Source organism: Macaca nemestrina, chromosome 17 (assembly GCF_043159975.1).
Source record: "Macaca nemestrina isolate mMacNem1 chromosome 17, mMacNem.hap1, whole genome shotgun sequence".
Classification (NCBI taxonomy): Eukaryota; Metazoa; Chordata; class Mammalia; order Primates; family Cercopithecidae; genus Macaca; species Macaca nemestrina.
Window position 1 is genome coordinate 38,498,357 of NC_092141.1, and position 19,456 is coordinate 38,517,812.

Genomic DNA, 19,456 nt, shown 5'->3' on the forward strand with positions numbered 1-19,456 from the left:
TTTTATTTTATTTTATTTTTTCGAGATGGAGTCTCGCACTGTCACCCAGGATGGAGTGCAATGGCGTGATCTCGGCTCACTGCAACCTCCACCTCCCAGGTTCAAGTGATTCTCCTGCCTCAGCCTCCCAAGTAACTGGGATTACAGGTGCCCGCCACCAAGCACAGCTAATTTTTTGTGTTTTTTAGTAGAGACGAGGTTTCACTATGTTGGCGAAGCTGGTCTTGAACTCCTGACCTCGTCATCCACCCGCCTTAGCCTCTCAAAGTGCTGGGATTACAGGCGTGAGCCACCGCACTCAGCTATGTTTTTACTGCACGTGAAACCAATATTGCATGTACCCCTTAAACTGTGCATGCAAATAATTAAGAAACAGGCATGTCATAGAAACATTGCTGCAGGGCTTCTCTACAAAACTGTTAGAGCTTTTAGCACCCATTCCTCCATCACACTTAGTTTTTCACACATGCCTGTATCAGTAAGCCATATTAGACCCCACTTACAGCAGACTTAACATTGGTACTGAACACCGTTACAGGAATCCCATTCAAAAGATCCTTTTCTCCAGTCACCTGCTACCCTAACCTCTCTGTACCGTGTTCTCCTCCTACTCCCAACCCCGCTTTATTTGTCCTTAACTAGAGCTATGAACTATTGACATGTGTGCTCACCCCAAGATCCATGGAGTAAAGTGTATAAAGTATTAATATTTGCAGTGAGGAGCCTAGCTTTTTTCTGTAAACTAAGACTTGGACCTATCAAGAGAACTCTGGACCTGTTAGCTGTTCTCTAATTGTGGCCCACAGATGAGAAAAAACACAAAAGCCTTGGTGACCTTTGAAAATCTGTCAGTATATTATTGAAATTTCTAATATTGAGAGAGAAAATGGGGGGTGGGGATAATGGACTGGGTTTTTTTGGTTACATCTATTATTTCTAATAGTGTAATGTGCTATCCTAAACTTCATTTCTCTGGGGACCACAGGGAGAGAAGCTTTCTCTTACTTTACCTGAGCCTCATTATAAGAACCCACTATTTTGTTAGTAGCAAACCTAGGTTCTACTTCTGTGGATTTTTTTTGTTTTAAACAAAACAATGCAATATAAATACAATAATTTCACGGTAGCCAACCATAGGAATTGTATCTTATGATTGCAGCCATACAAGGAAGCACAGTTATTTCTATTTGTTCAGAGTTGAAATTAAACTTCTTCCAGAGCACCTTGAGGAGAAAGATTTAAATGATTTCTTAACAGGAAGTAAAGACAAGCACTGTAGAACACTTATAAACTTATATCCTAGACGCTCAAAACTCAACCAAACAAAAACTTCTCAAAACTCAGGGTCTGGTCCTTAGAAATTTGAAGGTACTGCCAAAATAAACAGTGGTGTATTTTGATTTTGTCTCCTGTCCATCAAAGTCTTTGCAATTTTTATTCAACAGTACATCCAGTAATAAGATTTTGATCCAGAAACTAAAGAAAAGGGACACAAGAATTTCAAGGGCTTGAATATATTTTTATATTGATATTCTGTGTCTTTCTACCCTAAAATAATACATTATTGATTACATACAGGATGAGGTGAGGTGTTTGTAAAATATCTGGTAAAAATAATTAATATACAGGATTCTACATGAGATGGAATCTTATGACTCTTTAGGTCTTCTGCAGTGTTAAAGTGATCACCTAAATTAAACTGCTCTGAATGGACTTACAGTTCTTCCCTGAAACCATGTTAAAAAATGAAGGCTCTTACATTTTCCCAGAATTTGCGCAGAAAAGGGAAAGTACATAATTGGCATATTTAAACATTTCTCCCATCCAAAATAATGCATTCACACAAAACCAGGATCTCCCACGTTTAGCATAAAAAGAAAAAAAAATACTGGATTAGAGATATAAAATCTCTGAGTAATGGTTAGGTTAATCCACCAACACCAAAGAAATTCAAGTGGTCAACAGTCTTGAAAATGCTTTATTGAAATGTGTGACTCAGTGCAGATGTGTTTGAAAGACCACAGCTTGAAAACTGGTTTTTGAAACTTCTCAACAACCAATCGAAAAAAAAATGAAAATCCCTACTGGGCTTGACTTCTAGTGTAACCAGAAGCCTGGTGTGAAGTTTTCCTTTAAACATTTTCCATTACAGAAACTAAAGAAAACAAAGCTATGATTGGAGTTTGAAGTTTCAGAGGAGAAGCAACAGTTTTTCAGACATGTAGGGTGACTTCTTTTTCAGTTACATTTGGATGAACATGGACTTCACAGTTCTCGGAAGAACAGCGGAAAGGTGTTCAAGTCTGTATGCTTGTCATGTTGAAGAAATGGAGATACACGGACAGGAAAGGAAAAGGATGACAGGAGAAAGAGAGGAGACTAAGAAAAGGGCTCAGAGAAAACAGAACTGGAATGAGACAGGATTAGGTTAAGTCTGGTTATAAATTTATCAGAAGCTGTGCACACCTTTTTTAAAAGTCCTAAATTTACATTCCAAAAACTGCCCTCCCAACCCCCAAACCCGCTGTCCCTGCCTTGGAGCTATTGTAAAAGTCTATGCACAAAAACCGAAACAGGAAATCAAAAATAACCCAGCCCTTCCAAACCCCAAAACAAACCCAAAAAAAGCTGTACTTTTTTTTACACATAGGATTAATAATATAGGCATATAGGTGGCATGATTCAATTGAAAGGCTTTACTTTTTATGCCAGAAAAAAACCCCAATAAATAAAAGGTGCTAAAATTAGCATTAAGAATTTGGTTGTAATCTATTGACAAATCTGGGAAGGCAAATCCTCAAAGCTCCCCTGATACTGATCTCTCTCAGCCAACTACAAAGCAAATACATAAATAACGCAAAATATGATTGAGAATGTGAGATTTTTAAAAACAAAGACAACATAATTCAGGTTAACTCTGTTGAACAGTCAATAAATGAAATTCATCTACACCTGAATAAAACATACTTAACAATTGAAAAAATTTTAAACAACCACAAAAAGTAAAAACTTTAAACAAACATGAACAGGATTTGTTTTTAGGGCACACAAAGGCCCCTGCAGCAGCTTCCAACGGTAGCTTTACTGCTGTGTCTTCTACAGATGAGTTAAAGAGACAGGCTGAGCCCCACACAGGCAAGATGACTAACAGGGAGACAGGACAGTCACACAGGGCGGAGTGCCACACCCGGCTACCATCCCCAGATTCCACTGCAGAGCTGGCTTTGTGCGTAGGAGGCACACAAAGAAAGGTGATTCAGGCAGACGTTATTCAAAAGCTACTTCGTAGTATAACCGTTGAATAATGTTTGGGAAAGCTTTGGGCTTTGTATTTTTTTTTTTAAGTTTTACTCCTTATATTTAATTTTTTAAATAACAAGGTCACTAAAACTCATGCACGCTGCAAAATACCTCATGCAGTAAGTAGTTAAGGTAAACCATCCAAGCAGTTTTTATTCACTAATATTCATAAATACACACAGCAGCTTCATTAGAGATTTCAATTTTCCTCTTCAGTTTGAATGTGGAGTATCAGGAGAGCCTTTTGCAGGTCAAGGTACAGGAAGCAGAGATGACCCCTGCACTGCTACCTACATTTACCTGCTAGAAGTAAAAATTAGTTAAGTGGAAATGATTATCATATATATTTTCTCTCTTCCTTTTGAATGTACACAATGTAACAAGAGTGACAGACCTGAAATTACAATCACCAAACAAACCCAAGATAGTTGTTGTCCACTTTCATTGGCAAATACAGCACAGAGGACATTGTCTGAGAATTGGGATGTCATCAAAGAGGAGGTGGTGGAGCTCATTTCCTTTATTACTCTCTTTTAAATGTAGGTTTTCTAAAGCAACATCTAAAGGCATAATATCTACACAGCCCATAGCACCAAAATCTGCCATCTCCCCCCGATCATCCTCGTCTGAGGATGAGCTCTCTTCACACACTAAAGTGGACCGAAGGAGCTCTTGGACAAACAGGCTGCGGTCTGCACGCTCTCTTTCCATGGACTGGCGCTCCGTTTCAGACATTTTAGGATCATTCAACCTGTGTAAGTTAAAAAGAAAAGACCTTATTGTTAAAAAGTCAATGAACAATGGCATGGCCAATTTCTACAGTGCTCTCCACTGTGCAAGTTTTACAGTTGGCAAAATTCAGAATGAGACATTGCTGGAATATCTGGCTCTAATTTATCCTTAATTGTGTTGAGACGAATTCCCCACATTTGTTGCAATACTGTTACCTGGAGGTGCAAATCTATGCTTTAATTAGACTCAATGAGAAAAAAAAATACATTTAGACTTTTTCCACTCCAGAGAAAGCTAGGTGAAAATTTTCTAAGGAAAACAGGATTTCTTACAGATTAGACGCTTGGGAAAGTGTCTAACCAGAATTTCATCTGGGGGTAAATACAGGAAAATAAAACACAAAAACAAAATCTGCAGTGAACAGAATATTCAACTGAAAAATATCCGAAAATTTCCTCTGACTGTTCTCTATTACTCTATTTAATTCTTCCTGGCATATGCAGAAGCTAGAGAGGGCAAGAAAACACATACAGCCTCCTGCATTTCTTCTACCAAGACCTACCGTGTAGCAGGGCAGACGCAAGGTCTACCTGCCTGACTTGCTCCCCTGACGCATGTACTTATGAGATCTGGGCTATGCTGGGAAACCCGGCTCATATGCACAGAGACTGGACAGATGTTAAGAGCTGAAAATTCTACTTATCACTTGTTACTAAACTTGTTAAATTACTTTAAAATGTCAATCTCTGGCCGGGTGCAGTGGCTCACACCTGTAATCCCAGCACTTTGGGAGGCTGAAATGGGTGGATCACCTGAGGTCAGGAGTTCATGTCCAGCCCGGCCGTCATGGTGAAGCCCCTTCTCTACTAAAAATACAAAAATTAGCAGGGCATGGTGGTGCATGCCTGTAATCCAAGCTACTTGGGAGGCTGAGGCACGAGAATTGCTTAAACCCGGGAGCCGGAGGTTACAGTGAGCCAAGATCGTGCCACTTCACTCCAGCCTGGGCAGCAGAGTGAGACTCTGTCTCAAAAAAAAAAAAAAAAAAGGTCAATCTCCAACAAAAAATGATATAAAATTCTGCTTAGTTTCAGTACTGGTTTTCTCTACACTTTCAGTGGCAAAGAAAGGGAAACGAGCAGAAGCAACGGGGCAGCAAAAGGAACAAAGAGGGAGAATATGGGGACACTGAAAGGAGGCCCGGCAGGCATACATGACAGGTCTTCTCCCTGAGTACCCAGAGGCAGCACCCTGAGCCCAGAGACAGATCTATTCTACGCTGCCCTACTGCCTGGCACCTGCTCCCTGCTGTTCTCCCAGCACTGCAAGGCCCATGCCACCACGGACGACACTAACGGCGGGTCAGGCTCTGAGTGCTCTTTGAGTGCATTAGCTCATTTAACTCTCTGAGTTAGGGACTATTATTATCAACATTTTACAGGAAGAGGAAACTGAAGCAAAGGTTAAGTAATTTGCACAAAATCTCATAGGTGCTAAGTTCAAAACCACTAAATAATTAGGTATCTATGACTCAGAAAACAAAAGATCAAATTTCAGAACTGAAAGAATGCAAAAATATCTGAAAGGTAATTACAGAAAAGCCATAAAATCCACATTGAAAGGAAATGACTGATTACATTTATGGTTAAAAAAAAATTAAGGCTATCATAAGAGAGTATCTAATGGAATAGAAGATTGAGTAGACTACACGTTTTCAACCCAAAGCTATAAAAATATTATGAACTGAAGTCATTCCATGTTCTTTGGAAAAGGTCTTTGGTAAAGAAAAAAAAATTTTAGAGAAGTTAAACCTTGTAACAGAAAGATAAAGAACGTAAAGAGGACTACCCACGTAACAACGAGGCGAACTAAAAACATACAGCCTGTGGCCTTCAGTCCTCAAGAGAACATGCAGTAACAATATTACTGTTTGTTTTTCAGGGAAATAACTGAGAAGATACCTCATTCCTGAGAGGCAGGTAAAGTCTGCATATGAGGCACTGGTACTAGGTCTTGACTTCCTGATGAAATATAAAATTTAGGATATAAATGAAACTGCAAGGCTTGCGAGGATCTTCAAGTTGGGGTTAGCAAAATGAGCTGGTCCCATTGTCAAAAGATGAGATCTGGCCAGGCACGGTGGCTCCAAAGCTGTAATCCCAGCACTCTGGGAGGCCGAGACGCGCGGATCACGAGGTCAGGAGTTGAGACCAGACTGACCAACATGGTGAAACCCCATTTCTACTAAAAATACAAAACATTAGCCGGGTGTGGAGGTGTGTGCCTGTAATTCCAGCTACTTGGGAGGCTGAGGCAGGAGAATCACTTAAACCTGGGAGGTGGAGGTTGCAGTGAGCCGAGATCGCGCCATTGCACTTCAGCCTGGGCAACAAGAGCGAAACTCTGTCTCAAAAAAAGACTGATCTGACTTACACACTCCAACAATCACTTTCTAAAAGGTCAACTATCTTGGACTCCAAAGAAACTGTGACCTTACCATCAGTTCCAGGGCAACATCAATGGGAACTGCCCCTGGTCAAAGAAAAGACCAAAAATAAGGCTTGGGCCCTATATATATCACATAAGAGCTGAGTGACCAGAGACCAGGATCTCTCCTGAATACACTGCAGCCGTTCTCCTTGCCTTGAAAATTCACAATGCATGTTAATACATTTGAAGTTCTGAGAAGCCCAACAGTAAATAATCTCTTTATTCTTCTTACTTTGCTTTCTCTGACCTTATTAATTGGGGGTGGAATAACATAATTACATATATTCCTTAGAATATATGAAGTTAAGAGAGTATTTCTGGGGAAATATTGCCTTAAATAAATCATATGATACAATAAAATATGTGGAAAGTGGTTTGTAAATTACATGGTACCATACAATGTACAGTATCAGATAACAGAAGGGGAATTTCAAGAAGCTACAACCAGAATTCAGGGAGAGCACTCAGAGATCACTCATACCATGCTCTGAGAGTTGGGTGTGGAATAAATGCACAGACAAGCTCACTGAGTAGTTTGGGTCTTAAAAAAAAAAAAAAAAAAAAAAAAAGAAAAGGATAGGGCAAGGGTGGACAGGAAGGTGTCTTTTCCAAAGGGCACTGGCAAGACGTTCCACCCACAGTTCTGTGAACTCTCAGTAGAAATGCACACTAGTAGATCCCCTTTTTGAGGCAGGAACTTAGATGTGGTATGCTACGGACCTGCTGCTGGTCAGTACCTATCAGTAAGGCTACATGGCAGCAGGTAGCTCCATCTGTGGCCCTGTGGTTCTCTTACATTAAAGCAGCATTATCTGCTAATAACCAGGCACAGTTACTGACCTAGCAGAGGTCATTCAAAGGTAAATTACCCATTTACATGTTTTTTCTTGGTTTCATAACAAATAATAATGAATACCATTAATTGGGCCTTTACTATAGGGCAGACACTGAGCCAGACCATACACATACGTATCAGTATTCCATTTCATCCTCAAAATAATTCTCTCTCTAGAGGCAAAACTTCTGGGATACTGATGATAAAATTGAGGTTTGGAGGAGTGAAATGACTTGCCTGAGGTCCAAAACTTGCAAGTGGCAAAGCTGGGGCTCTAGTCCAGGGATTTTCAAGCATTTTTTATTCTGCACCCACACTATGTTATTTATAACTATACACATGCACCACTGGATTAACAGAGGATGAGATAAAAGAAATATAAGTAGAAATTATAATATTTTCTTCTAACCTCCCAATGAATTGTCATACACACTGCATTTTGGAGATAATGATGTATTACACAAACTCTATTCTTCATTTTACAGTTCTTTCTTTATATTCCTCTCTGCTCCCTTAAAAGCCCAAATTAGTCCAGGTTCATTATCTGTTGAGGCTAAGTCTCCACTCATCATTGCTCTTTTTAAAATTCTTTATGTTCCTGAAAGTCACATAAAATGCCTATGAAGTTCTGGCAGACAAATACATACAGCTGCTAACAGTTTCAGAAGCGAACAGGAACTCCATCCAGTAGAGCAGTTTACTGTTGTACTGAATATTATTTATACCATGGGAAGTCATTTTTTTTAACAGTTACTTTTGTGTGCCAACCATAAAAGTTTAAATCTAGCTTTTTTAGAAATTCATAGGAGAAAACTGTCACTGTATTATGAAATCCTTCTTATACCTTTTAATATTTCACAGTAGATTAAAACTGGCAATAAAAAGCAATGTTAATTATGATAAATGCACCTAACATGAACCATATATATATAATGATATAGTGTTTAATGTTTTATGGGTACTATGGCAAAACAATTCATGTTATATGATGATATATACCTTGAGAACAAGAAGACCAGTTATTTTATTTTAGAGACAGGGTCTCACTCTGTCACCCAGGCTGGAATGAATGGCATAATCTTGGCTACTGCAACCTCTGCCTGCAGGGCTCAAACAATCCTCCCGCCTCAGCCTCCTGAGTAGCAGGGACCACAGGTGCGCACCATCACACCTGGCTAATTTTTGTAGAGAGAAGATTTCACCATGTTGCCCAGGGTGGTTTGGAACTCCTGGGCTCTGGCAATATGCTTGCCTTGGCCTCCCAAAGTGCTGGGATTAGAGGTGTGAGCCACTGAGTCTGGCCCAGTATTCTTAATTTATTTAAAAGAATTACTATGTTTCACATTCTTGGGGAAATACTGAATATGCAGTTTTAATCAGAGATTTGTGAGTTTTAATCAAACACAGAATTTTAAAGAAATATATATGCACAAAAGAGAAAAGATAATTCCAGATTGTAGTGGCAATAAAATACTACTTCCCAAACAAAATTCTATCAACAAATGAGCTACCTTGTTAAAAGAAACTGGGAATTCTGGAGAGTCTGCTGACTGCTTTCTGTATTAGCTATGTTGGTTGTTGCTGTGGATTGTGTGATTGCAGTGGTGACACTGCTTGCGTTAGTACGCCGGGTTGCATCGCGTGCGGTCTCCAGTTGTTGCCGTGCTGCCTGGGCATGCCGCCGTTCTAGCTGCAGCTGCATCTGCAGTTGTTGTAACTGAGAAGCGGAAGGGCCAGAGGAATTAAGCTGTCCTCCTGCAGAACGTCTCACTCCTGATAACTGAGATAAAAGCTCTGCCAATGGAAATGAAGACAATTAATGTCTGCTTAATACTGAGGAAAACAAAACGCTACAGATCACTCTTTGACTGGAACAACATCAAAAGCATTGTGAACAGGTAGGTAACCACAGCAGCATACAGTTTCAGTGAAGAGCTGAATACCTTCTAGAATGCCTCCTGGAGGCAGGAGTTACTGTGTACAGAGAACGCAAATGCATACGAATATCAACCCAGACCCAACTATGTTTGCTTTCAGTAAAACTTAAATTGTCTTTAAAATTATCTGCATAATAGACTGATTTAGTTAAGCTTTCTCTTAGTATTTAATGAAGTGGTTTATCTGCGGGTCCAATTATAATATAAGCTTTCTCAATATGTGTTTCATGGAAGCAGGGATGAGGTCTACTGTTGACTATATTCCCAGCTCTCAGAACAGGGCCTGATATAGCAGGAATTCAAACATTTACTGAATGACTGAATGAATTATTAGGATGTAGCCCAAGAGGCCTGGATCATTTCTGATAGTGGCCCTTGAACACTCGCCTCTGGCTTCTCCCTCTAGTACCTTCTGGTACTGCTGTTTCAGAGTACCACTGCAGTAGGTACCACTAGCAGTGCTCAGCAAGGCTGACTGGCTCCTGAGAACCTGTTGCATCTGACTGTACAGCGTACTTAGTGGCCTGTTATGATCCAGACTGTCTTGTGTCCATAAGGCTGTACTCATTAAGAGGTGTAAGCCTTTGTCCCTGCACCCTCATCTACGTAAGGTGCAGTGAAATGCCTTCTTCCAAGTGGAGGGTCTACCTCGCTTATAGGGAACCGATGATTGCCTTGCAGACACTCTTAGGCCAGCAAAAACTCTTTATCATTAAAACTCATTAACAGTTTCTGTTTTCTTGTTCACTGTTGCTTTATCCCAGGCTTTTGATAGCACTCTTATACCACTCTTTCATGGAATATACAGTCTATCACTAAAATAAACTAATTTTCACTGACAGAAAAAAAACAAATGAAAATTTCTCAAATTTGAATTTTGCGCCCAGAAACTACTTTAATTTTTAGTGTCTGCCACCAAAATAGCAGGTAAATATTCCCTTTGGATGAAGAAATATTTTTTAAATCCCCCAAACTCAGTTTGTTAGGCTTGTTTTTGTTGTTGCACACCCAAATGTTCAAAGCACATTTGGAATTAAAATTGTATATGGTATATCTAACTTTTTAATAACATGATAGGTGTCACATTATTCTTAGGTTTTTTTTCTTTTTTAAATTTTTATTTTAGATTTGGGGGTACATGTGAAGGTCTGTTACACAGTTAAACACATCACGGGGGTTTGTCGTACATATTATTACATCACGCAGTACCCAATTAAGTCCAGTACCTAACAGTTATCTTTCTGCTCCTCTCTCTCTTCCCACCCTTCCCCAGTGTCTGCTGTCTCCTCCTTTGTGTTCCTAAGTTGTCATTTAGCTCCGATGTTCTCAGTTTCTATTACAGATTTACACTTACCAGTGTGTCAGGTGTTCTGCAGGGCACCTCATGGCTTCCAGGTAGGTGCACACTTCACCACATGGACACATTTCAGAACTGTTGCTTTAAATGTGTGCACACGTCCCACAGTCTTACCACTTGTCTGCTTGGTGTGTCTTGCAGATTGTCAGGCTACAGTGATTTCTTATATTTTATTCTGACCCTGTGTTCTGCTACCAACTTCCCAGGTTTGTCATGTACTAGACCCAGTGACATGGCCAGGTTCAAAAACTATGTTTTTTTGTTTTTTGGTTTTTTTTTTTAACATTTTCCCCAAGCTATTAAACATGTACCTTTCAGTATGTTCTACCAAAATACAGTTCTCAAATCAAGATCAGGACATTAAGTCTTACTTTCCTTTCTTCCATGAGAAGAGCTTAATTTTTTAGTCTTGTCAATTAGCTATAGATAACAGTTCTGCAATGTGTCCATGTGGTGGAATGTGTACCTGGAAGCCATGAGGCGCCCTGCACAACACCTGAGATAGGCATAAATCTGTGATAGAATTTTACACATAACATGTTCTTAAAAATGTTAGCTATACCTTATAAAACCTTAATTTCAAATGTGCTTTGGACATTTGTTATGTGTACTTATGGAGGTTTAACCATGAAATTTTGGAGGTATTCAAACTGAAATCTTTTATGATTTCCTTGGGCTTCAATAGAGGCCACAAATACAACATAAAACCATTTTTTATCATCTTATGTCTCTAAGAACAGGAGTCTCCCACTCCCTTTACCTGCAGGAGACATGTTCCAAGACCCCCAGTGAATGGCTGAAATGGGCATCTGGATAACACAGAACCTTATATGTTTTTTCCTATATATACTTATCTGTTGTGCTAAAGTTTAATTTATAAATTAGGCACAGTACGAGATTCACAACAAAATAGAGCAAATCTAAAAATAGACCATGAAAGTTATGTGATGTGGTCTCTCTCCCTCTCAAAGTATCTTACTGTCCTGTACTCACCGATTTTTTGACTGTAGTTGGTTGTGGGTAACTGAAACCCGGGAAAGCAAAACCACATATGAGAGGGGGACTACTGGACTTAAGCGATGCCAGAAGAGTATGAATTACTTTATGTTAAGTATCGGCTTTGAACACATTTTACACTTTTAAAGTATTTGGCAATTTTGTGAAGGAACATGGCTTACGATCAGAGAGGTGAGGCTAAGAACACAAATCTCACAATTTTTTTTTTTTTTTTTTTTTGAGACAGGGTCTCACTCCATCACCTAGGCTGGAGTGCAGTGGTGCGAGCTTGGCTCCCTGGAACCTCCACCTCCCAGGCTTGAGTGATTCTCATGCCTCAGCCTCCTGAGTAGCTGCGATTACAGGCGCCCACCACCACATCTGGCTGATTTTTATATTTTTAGTAGAGATGGAGTTTCACCATGTTGGCCAGGTTGGTCTTGAATTCCCGGCCTCAAGTGATCCACCCGCTCCCGCCTCCCAGAGTGAGCCACCGCACCTGGCATCACAAAAAGTTTTAAAAGGAGCTCCTCCTTCCCCTGCCATTTCCCTTATGAATGTGAAACTAACTTACCAGCTATAGGAGCCATGGCTTCCCTATTGCTTGGAGAATATGAACTCTGAGAAGAAGAAAGTCCACCAGTAGAACTGCTAGTAAAGTGCATGTTTGATCTACGAGCACGAGGACCTCCTAATCCCCGGCCAGGGAGAAACATTCTACGTACATGTCGAACACCACTCGATTCATCATAACCCAAAAGTTAAGAAAAAAATGAAAATATTTCACAGAAAGAAAAAAAAAATCACTTGAGCCCTTGCTAGACAGATATAAAGACTTCCTGAATTGTAAGCATTTAAAAACAGCACATTTAACTTAAAGTGCAAATGTCCCAACTCTATCTATGAGGGAGGGCTATTAACCCTAAAAAAAAACACTCAAATATAAGGCAACATGTGAGTGTGTGTGTGTGTATTGGCTGTGTGAGGTAAGAAAGCTTCTCTATATAGCTCATGAAATCTCAAATACCACCTATAATGAAAAAGGAACAATATTGAATTTATATTCAGCAGATCAAAGATTTCTTTTGGATTACTAGTTTTAATCTGTTTTCAAGCTTCTTTCCAATGCTGCTGCTAAGCAGAAAACAGATTTGCATTTCTTGTGTAAGACACACAGACAGATTAACATGACATTTATCACGAAGTCAAATTCCCAGCAGCCTCAACCATCTTACATAGCTGAGTTTGAGTCAAACTGAAAAAGGTCCTGAGTCGCAAATAGCTGTCAAAACTCATGAAGACAACCCTACGTTTCCACAAAGGCAAATGAGAGGTGGGGGAGGCCAGATCATATAGAAGAGATTTTTCCTTTAAAGCACCAAACAGACCAGCTTTATAATGCAGATTCATTTTTTTGCTGGCTTCTCAGTTTTTCAGCTGATGGTTCTGGAGTTATTTAAAGGACCACCAGATGGGTAGCTCCAGGAGGCCTTCAGGCGTCACCGTACATGCAGTGTTCCATCATATTAATGAGGATGGTTTGGGTTTTAGAGAAAGTGATGCGATCATATTTATATATTTGATAATTTATATATTATGATTTTATATATATATATGTATTTTGAGACAGGGTCTCACTTTGTTGCCAGGCTGAAGTGCAGTGGTACAACCATAGCTTACGGCAGCCTTGAGCTCATGGGCTCAAGCCATCCTTCTACTTCAGCCTCTTGAGTAGCTGGGACCACAGGTGTGTGCCACCATGGCCAGCTCATTATTTTGGTACAGATGGGGTCTTCCTATGTTGTCTGGGCTGGTTTCGAACTTCTAGGCTCAAGTGATCCTCCCACCTTGGCCTTTCAAAGTGCTGGGAGTGTAGGCATGAGGCACTGTACCCAGCTGGTGACAGTTTTAGACGAACAATTCATAACTTGAAACCAGAAGCAAAGACCACAAAATTAATCACTCTGGTAGGCCAGTAATCTCAGGGAACAATGCCAGCAACTGTTGAGAGATAAGGAAGGGAATGAAGAAATAAAATCAGGAGCTGGGCGTGGTGGCTCACACCTATAATCCCAACACTTTGGGAGGCCGAGGCGGGCGGATCACTGAGGTCCGGAGTTCAAGACCGGCCTGGCCCATATGGTGAAACCCCATCTCTACTAAAAAAAAATACAAAAACTGGCCAGGCGCAGTGGCTCATGCCTGTAATCCCAGAACTTTGGGAAGCCAAGGCGGGCGGTCAGGAGTTCGAGACCAGATTGGCCAAGAGACCGGCATGGCCAATATGGTGAAACCCCATCTCTACTAAAAATACAAAAATTAGCTGGGCATGGTGGCGGGCACCTGTAATCTCAGCTACTTGGGAGGCCAAGGCAGGAGAATTGCTTGAACCCAGGAGGTGGAAGTTGCAATGAGCTGAAGATCGTGCCATTGCACTCCAGCCTGGCCGACAGAGTGAGACTCAGACTCAAAAAAAAAAAAAAAAAAGAAAAGCAGGAAAGGAAATGTAAAGCTGGAGCTGACCTTACGCTATCCTACTCAGGAACTGGGCAGGAAATGGCTCTTTTTGGAGAAGGAGACCCCAAAAAGGAAAGGAACACTAAGACGCACACCTGCCCCCACCATCTCACCACGCCACACCCACAACAGGGTAAGGCAGCAGAGCAACAGAGAGGGAAAGCAAATAATGCCTCTTGATATTTAACTAATTAAATTTTAATTTGGATTAACATTTTTCCGCTTTCCATCCTGGAAGACATAATCTGGTCAAACTGCCTTAAAAAAAATCTAATTATAGTGAACTAAAGATGAAGGACAAGTCAACTTTCACTTAGTGAAAATGGTTCATGCAACAGTGATAATATATAAAAAGAGAAATCAATTGCATCTCAACACTGAGTCACTTTTAGGAAAAGTTCAAATAAGTAAAAATAATTTGGAGATTAGTTTTCCTCTTTTGGGGGATATTATCCTTAAAAATAATCAAAATGACAAGCTGGATGCAGTGGCACTTGTGTGCCTATAGTCCCAGCTACTCAAGAGGCTGAAGCAGGACGATCACTTGAGCTCAGGAGTTTGAGACCAGCCAGGTCGACACAGCGAGATCCTGTCTCCAAAACAAAAAATCAAAATGACAAACGTTGCAAACAACTCTTTTCCTTGTCATCTCTTAGAAGGAGATTCAATCTCTAGGGGCTCTGTGTTCACGTGTAAGATGAGCTGCACAGTCATCCGTGACATGATTAGGATCGCCTCCAGGTAACGCTGCACGTATTGGACAAATCTGCAATGGAAGTAAAGAAAGCAGCTTAACAAATGAATGTCAAGAAGACACCTTTCCGGAAGAGGATTCTGTTGTTTCACTATTATCAAGTTTTAACCAATAAAAAACTCAGCAGATCCTGAATTAGTGAAAACCAGTAGAAGCCTAAGCAAGAACGGTTCACACAAGGTCCCTCAGGGTCAAACACAACAGTTTCAGACACACCAAACTTGATCTCTGGCAGGGCCTTCTAACAGCCTGCCTGATTCATTCGTATGGCCTAGCAAAATAGTTTCCATTAAAAAAACTTTAAAAATATGCTATTCAGTGCACATTTATGTTTAAGTCCAGTCTTGAATGGTAAAGACAGATACAAGCCTAGGGCACACTTCCCCAAAGTAAGCTATACTTGAGAGACAATTCCCAAATAAGACAGCAGAGGTCTGATTAAATGCAACTATGCAAACATTCAACAGATATGTTGAATGTAAGACAGATTATGATTACTGATAATATGCAAATGTGGTCTATAAATTTATGAATGTGACTTCCAAGGGGCATATTGTATGGAAGTCCATTTTTTAACCTTATTTCCCAAAGAAATGGGTGGTAGGCCATAAGCTTGTAACCAGGTCAGGCTCAAGGAGTAGAAGCTCAACTTTCCATGGGCCTTTTGGCAAGAGACAGGAGAAAGTAGGAATAAAATGATGTGTACACAGTCACGGTTTGGGGAGTCGGTGACAGGTTGGGAAGGCGGTGTTTATAGTTAACAGAATTGGTGAAACAGGGAAGGAGAGGGGAAGGATAGAAAGAATGAGGAGCTTTTTAAAGAGGAAAGGCCCTTTCTCTTCCGAAATTCAAATGGGCAGATAATGTTCTAATAATGGTAGCCAAGACTTGAAGTATGAACAATTTCAATCTTAAAGAACAGGGCCAAGAAGAAAGGTCTGAAGCAAGGGGCATGACCAAAGGGAGCCCCAGGAAGTGCACAGTTCAAGTGGTAGACTTGTGTCTTTATAAATAAATAAGAAGGTTAAAGACAGGATATGTGATTCATCTTGCTAGTACTTGAGCCAAAATTCTTTCACCTAGGCAAAATCTAGGCAATTGGTCAGCCTTATTATCTGCTGACTGCACATTGGGAGTAGGTGGTAGTGCTAGACATGAGGGGAGATGGGAGGGGTGAGACTTGGAAGGACAATCCTGGGGTATGGAGGGAAAACAAACTGCTCTGATTCCTGGAGCCCAAACAAACATAACTTCCCATCATCTAACAACCAGACAGCAGAAGTCCCCTGAGAGTTCAACTCTGATTTGGTATCAGTCTCTCTTATGCCTAATCAGCTGTCCTGATTATGTGACTCAGGACTCTGAGAAATATCCTCAGGAAAACCTAAATATGTTCATGAGAAATAACATTTAAGCGTGACAGTTTGCAAAAGAACTAGAGAGGTCACAATGGAATGTGATGAGGCAAATGAGAAAAAGAAGTAGATAGACCTGTCTATGCCTTTCTTAAAAGATGCCAAGGAAGGTGGTCAGATTCTTTCCTCTGTCAGTAAGTAGCTGTATGTGTCACAAGTTTACAGATTATCCACTCTCTCTTTACTAGGAATTTAACTTCTGCTATCTGTACCATTCCTGTACTCTGACATTACCTGGTTATGTCTGATATACCTATTTTACTTTTCATGTGCTTCTGGTCTTACCTAGCTAAACTGTAAACTCTTTGAGAGATGCAGCACAGTATGATTTGTCTTTGGTTTTAAACTTCAGACAGATTTGCTTTAAAAAAAAAAAAAAAAAAAAAAAAAAAAAAAAAAAAAAAGACCAGCAAGGTTTAGAGAAACAGAAAACATGTTCCAGTTATTTAAAAATAAAACAAGCTACCTTAGAGACTCATCATTTTGAAAAAGTTAACAAGTGCTGGGTTATAGTCTTATTACAATATTATAAGTCTCTATAAGATTTTTATTTAAAGAGAAAATAACCACCAAAAGGAAAAGGCATCTTTCTTCTAAGATACCTTCCTTTATATTGGCCTTCGGGTAAAATCTATAAACAACTTGAGCTATCCAGAGATTGCTGCAGAGGCTTCAGTACTTGAGGGGACATAAAAATGTTGGTAGATGAGAAAAGTCTCCACAAGGATATAAATTCCTAGAAGGAAAACAGAATGGGAAGCAGAGATACCAAATGTACTAAGAATGTCCTAATAAGATAGATAATTTAACAAGTAGAAAAGTACCTTTGAGAGGAGGATATAAAATAAAGCCAAGATCTTTCCTTATTGTGTATTGACTTTGGTTCTATACTCACAATCTTTTTTATTTCACTGGAGTAACTATGTTAAGATGGCAGGATGAAGGTATTCAGAACTGCTTCATTCATAGAGAAATAATATAAAACCAACCAACCAACCAACCAAACTTCCATAACGTCTAGGGATAAAGAATTACTGAGGATAAGAAATTACTGTGGTGGGAGGATCACCCAGGTTGACAGCTAGCATAGAAAATAAAGAGGCTAGGCAAGGCGTGGTGGCTCATGCCTGTAATCCCAGCACTTTGGGAGGCTGAGGCGGGTGGATCACGAGGTCAGGAGTTCAAGACCAGCCTGACCAACATGGTGAAACCCCATCTCTACTAAAAAATACAAAAATGAGCTGGGCGTGGTGGCACGTGCCTGTAATCCCAGCTACTCAGGAGGCTGAGGCAGGAGAATCACTTGAACCCAGGAGGTGGAGGTTGCAGTGAGCCAAGATTGCACCACTGCACTCCAGCCTGAGCAACAGAGACTCCATCTCAAAAAAAAAAAAAAAAAAAAAAAAGGAAAAAAGAAAATCAAGATACTAGGTTTAGAACCAAGTGGAAGATGTTGCCACACTTGGGTCACATAAAGTGAACTCGGATGAGGACTTGGAAAGGAAAACTAAGCTCAGATGCTGATGTGACCTCAGAGGCCTGGTCATCTTTTAGGTTTTACATTTTATGTTTAGCAAGCTAACTCACGCTTTAAGACAAAAACGCTTGTTCTTAAGACTGTGTTTTCTGAAAGGAAATGAAGGGAACAAGAAGAAGAAAGAAAAAGGAGAGCAAAGCGAGGCAGGAGAAATGGAAAAGAGGTGGTGGGGAGTGGGAGGAAGCAAGCCACTGTGCCACTCATGGCCACAAACACTTCTTAGTTTTGAGTGTGTCTTTCTTTCCACATCGTGGTGCCGAATATCTCTTACAGCACAGGAAAACTCAACACAAGGGTAATTTTAGGGTACTGACCCTAAAATTATGACAGCTTGTCAACATTAATATTTATCATACTTCCACTGCCACATGATAGAGTAGTATCTATTATTCGTACAGGAAAATTCCATATAACACACAAGCTTAAAATTGTAACAACTTATCAATTAAGATTTACTTAACTGGCTTAAGTCAGTATTTCTTTAATTTGGCTAAGAATATAAATCATCGCCGGGCGCGGTGGCTCACGCCTGTAATCCCAGCACTTTGGGAGGCCGAGGCAGGTGGATCACCAGGTCAGGAGACTAAGACCATCCTGGACAACACAGTGAAACTCCGTCTCTACTAAAAACACAAAAAACTAGCCGGGCGCGGTGGCGGGCGCCTGTAGTCCCAGCTACTCGGGAGGCTGAGGCAGGAGAATGGCGTGAACCCGGGAGGCGGAGCTTGCAGTGAGCCGAGATTGCGCCACTGCACTCCAGTCTAGGCGCGTCTCAAAAAAAAAAAAAAAAAAAAAAAAAAAAAAAAAAAAGAATATAAATTATCAGGGCCAGGCGCAGTGGCTGACGCCTATAATCCCAGCACTTTGGGAGGCCGAGGCAGGTGGATTGCCTGAGGTTAGGAGTTTGAGACCAGTATGGCCAACATGGTGAAACCCCGTCTCTAATAAAAACACAAAAAATTAGCTGGGCATGGTGGCCGTGCGCCTGTAATCCTAGCTACTCAGGAGGCTGAGGCAGGGGAATTGTTTGAACCAGGGAGGTGGAGGTTGCAGTGAGTCAAGATGGAGCCACTGGATTCCAGCCTGGGTGACAGAGCAAGACTCCGTCTCAAAAAAAAAAAAAAAAAAAAAAAGAGAATATAAATCATCTGGAGCAATTGTTAAAAATACAGTTTCCTAGTTCTGGAAAGAGAGGGATTTAACAATCTATTTTGACAAAGGTCCTGGTTGATTATTAACAAACTACGTAAGTTTGGCAAATACAGCGATGATATTCAAAAACTGTATTTACTCTGTTATACGAAAACACCAAATGTTATTGTTACCTAACAAAAAAATTTGGATTCACAAATGTCCTTGCCATTCTCAGTGTCGTCTCTGCTATTGCTTGAGTTTCCTCTTCTCCTTCACCATGCCACTGAGGGTCACCATCAATCTTGCTTTTTATCTGTAGCCCCTTTGGAAGCCTTTACCAATTGAGATAAGGTCCCATTCCAAGAACATACAGAGTCTCCATTTTTCCATGTGGTTCCAGGGCATGACTGCCAGCCAGCAACCAGTTAGGGCACATTATATAGCACAGTTGC

The 19,456-nt window shown here is 40.4% G+C and overlaps 1 protein-coding gene across 1 annotated transcript in view; it reads right to left on the minus strand.

The window, feature by feature from the left end:
- Positions 1–3,427: 3,427 nt before the first annotated feature.
- LOC139359288 (E3 ubiquitin-protein ligase KCMF1-like) overlaps positions 3,428–19,456 on the minus strand; it is a 28,860-nt gene continuing 12,831 nt past the window's right edge. Inside the window, 5 exon segments of the mRNA XM_071081912.1 lie at positions 3,428–3,810; positions 3,813–4,051; positions 8,869–9,151; positions 12,222–12,400; positions 14,833–14,930. Of these exon segments, the coding sequence (XP_070938013.1) occupies positions 3,791–3,810; positions 3,813–4,051; positions 8,869–9,151; positions 12,222–12,400; positions 14,833–14,930 (819 nt within the window). The 3' untranslated portion in view covers positions 3,428–3,790.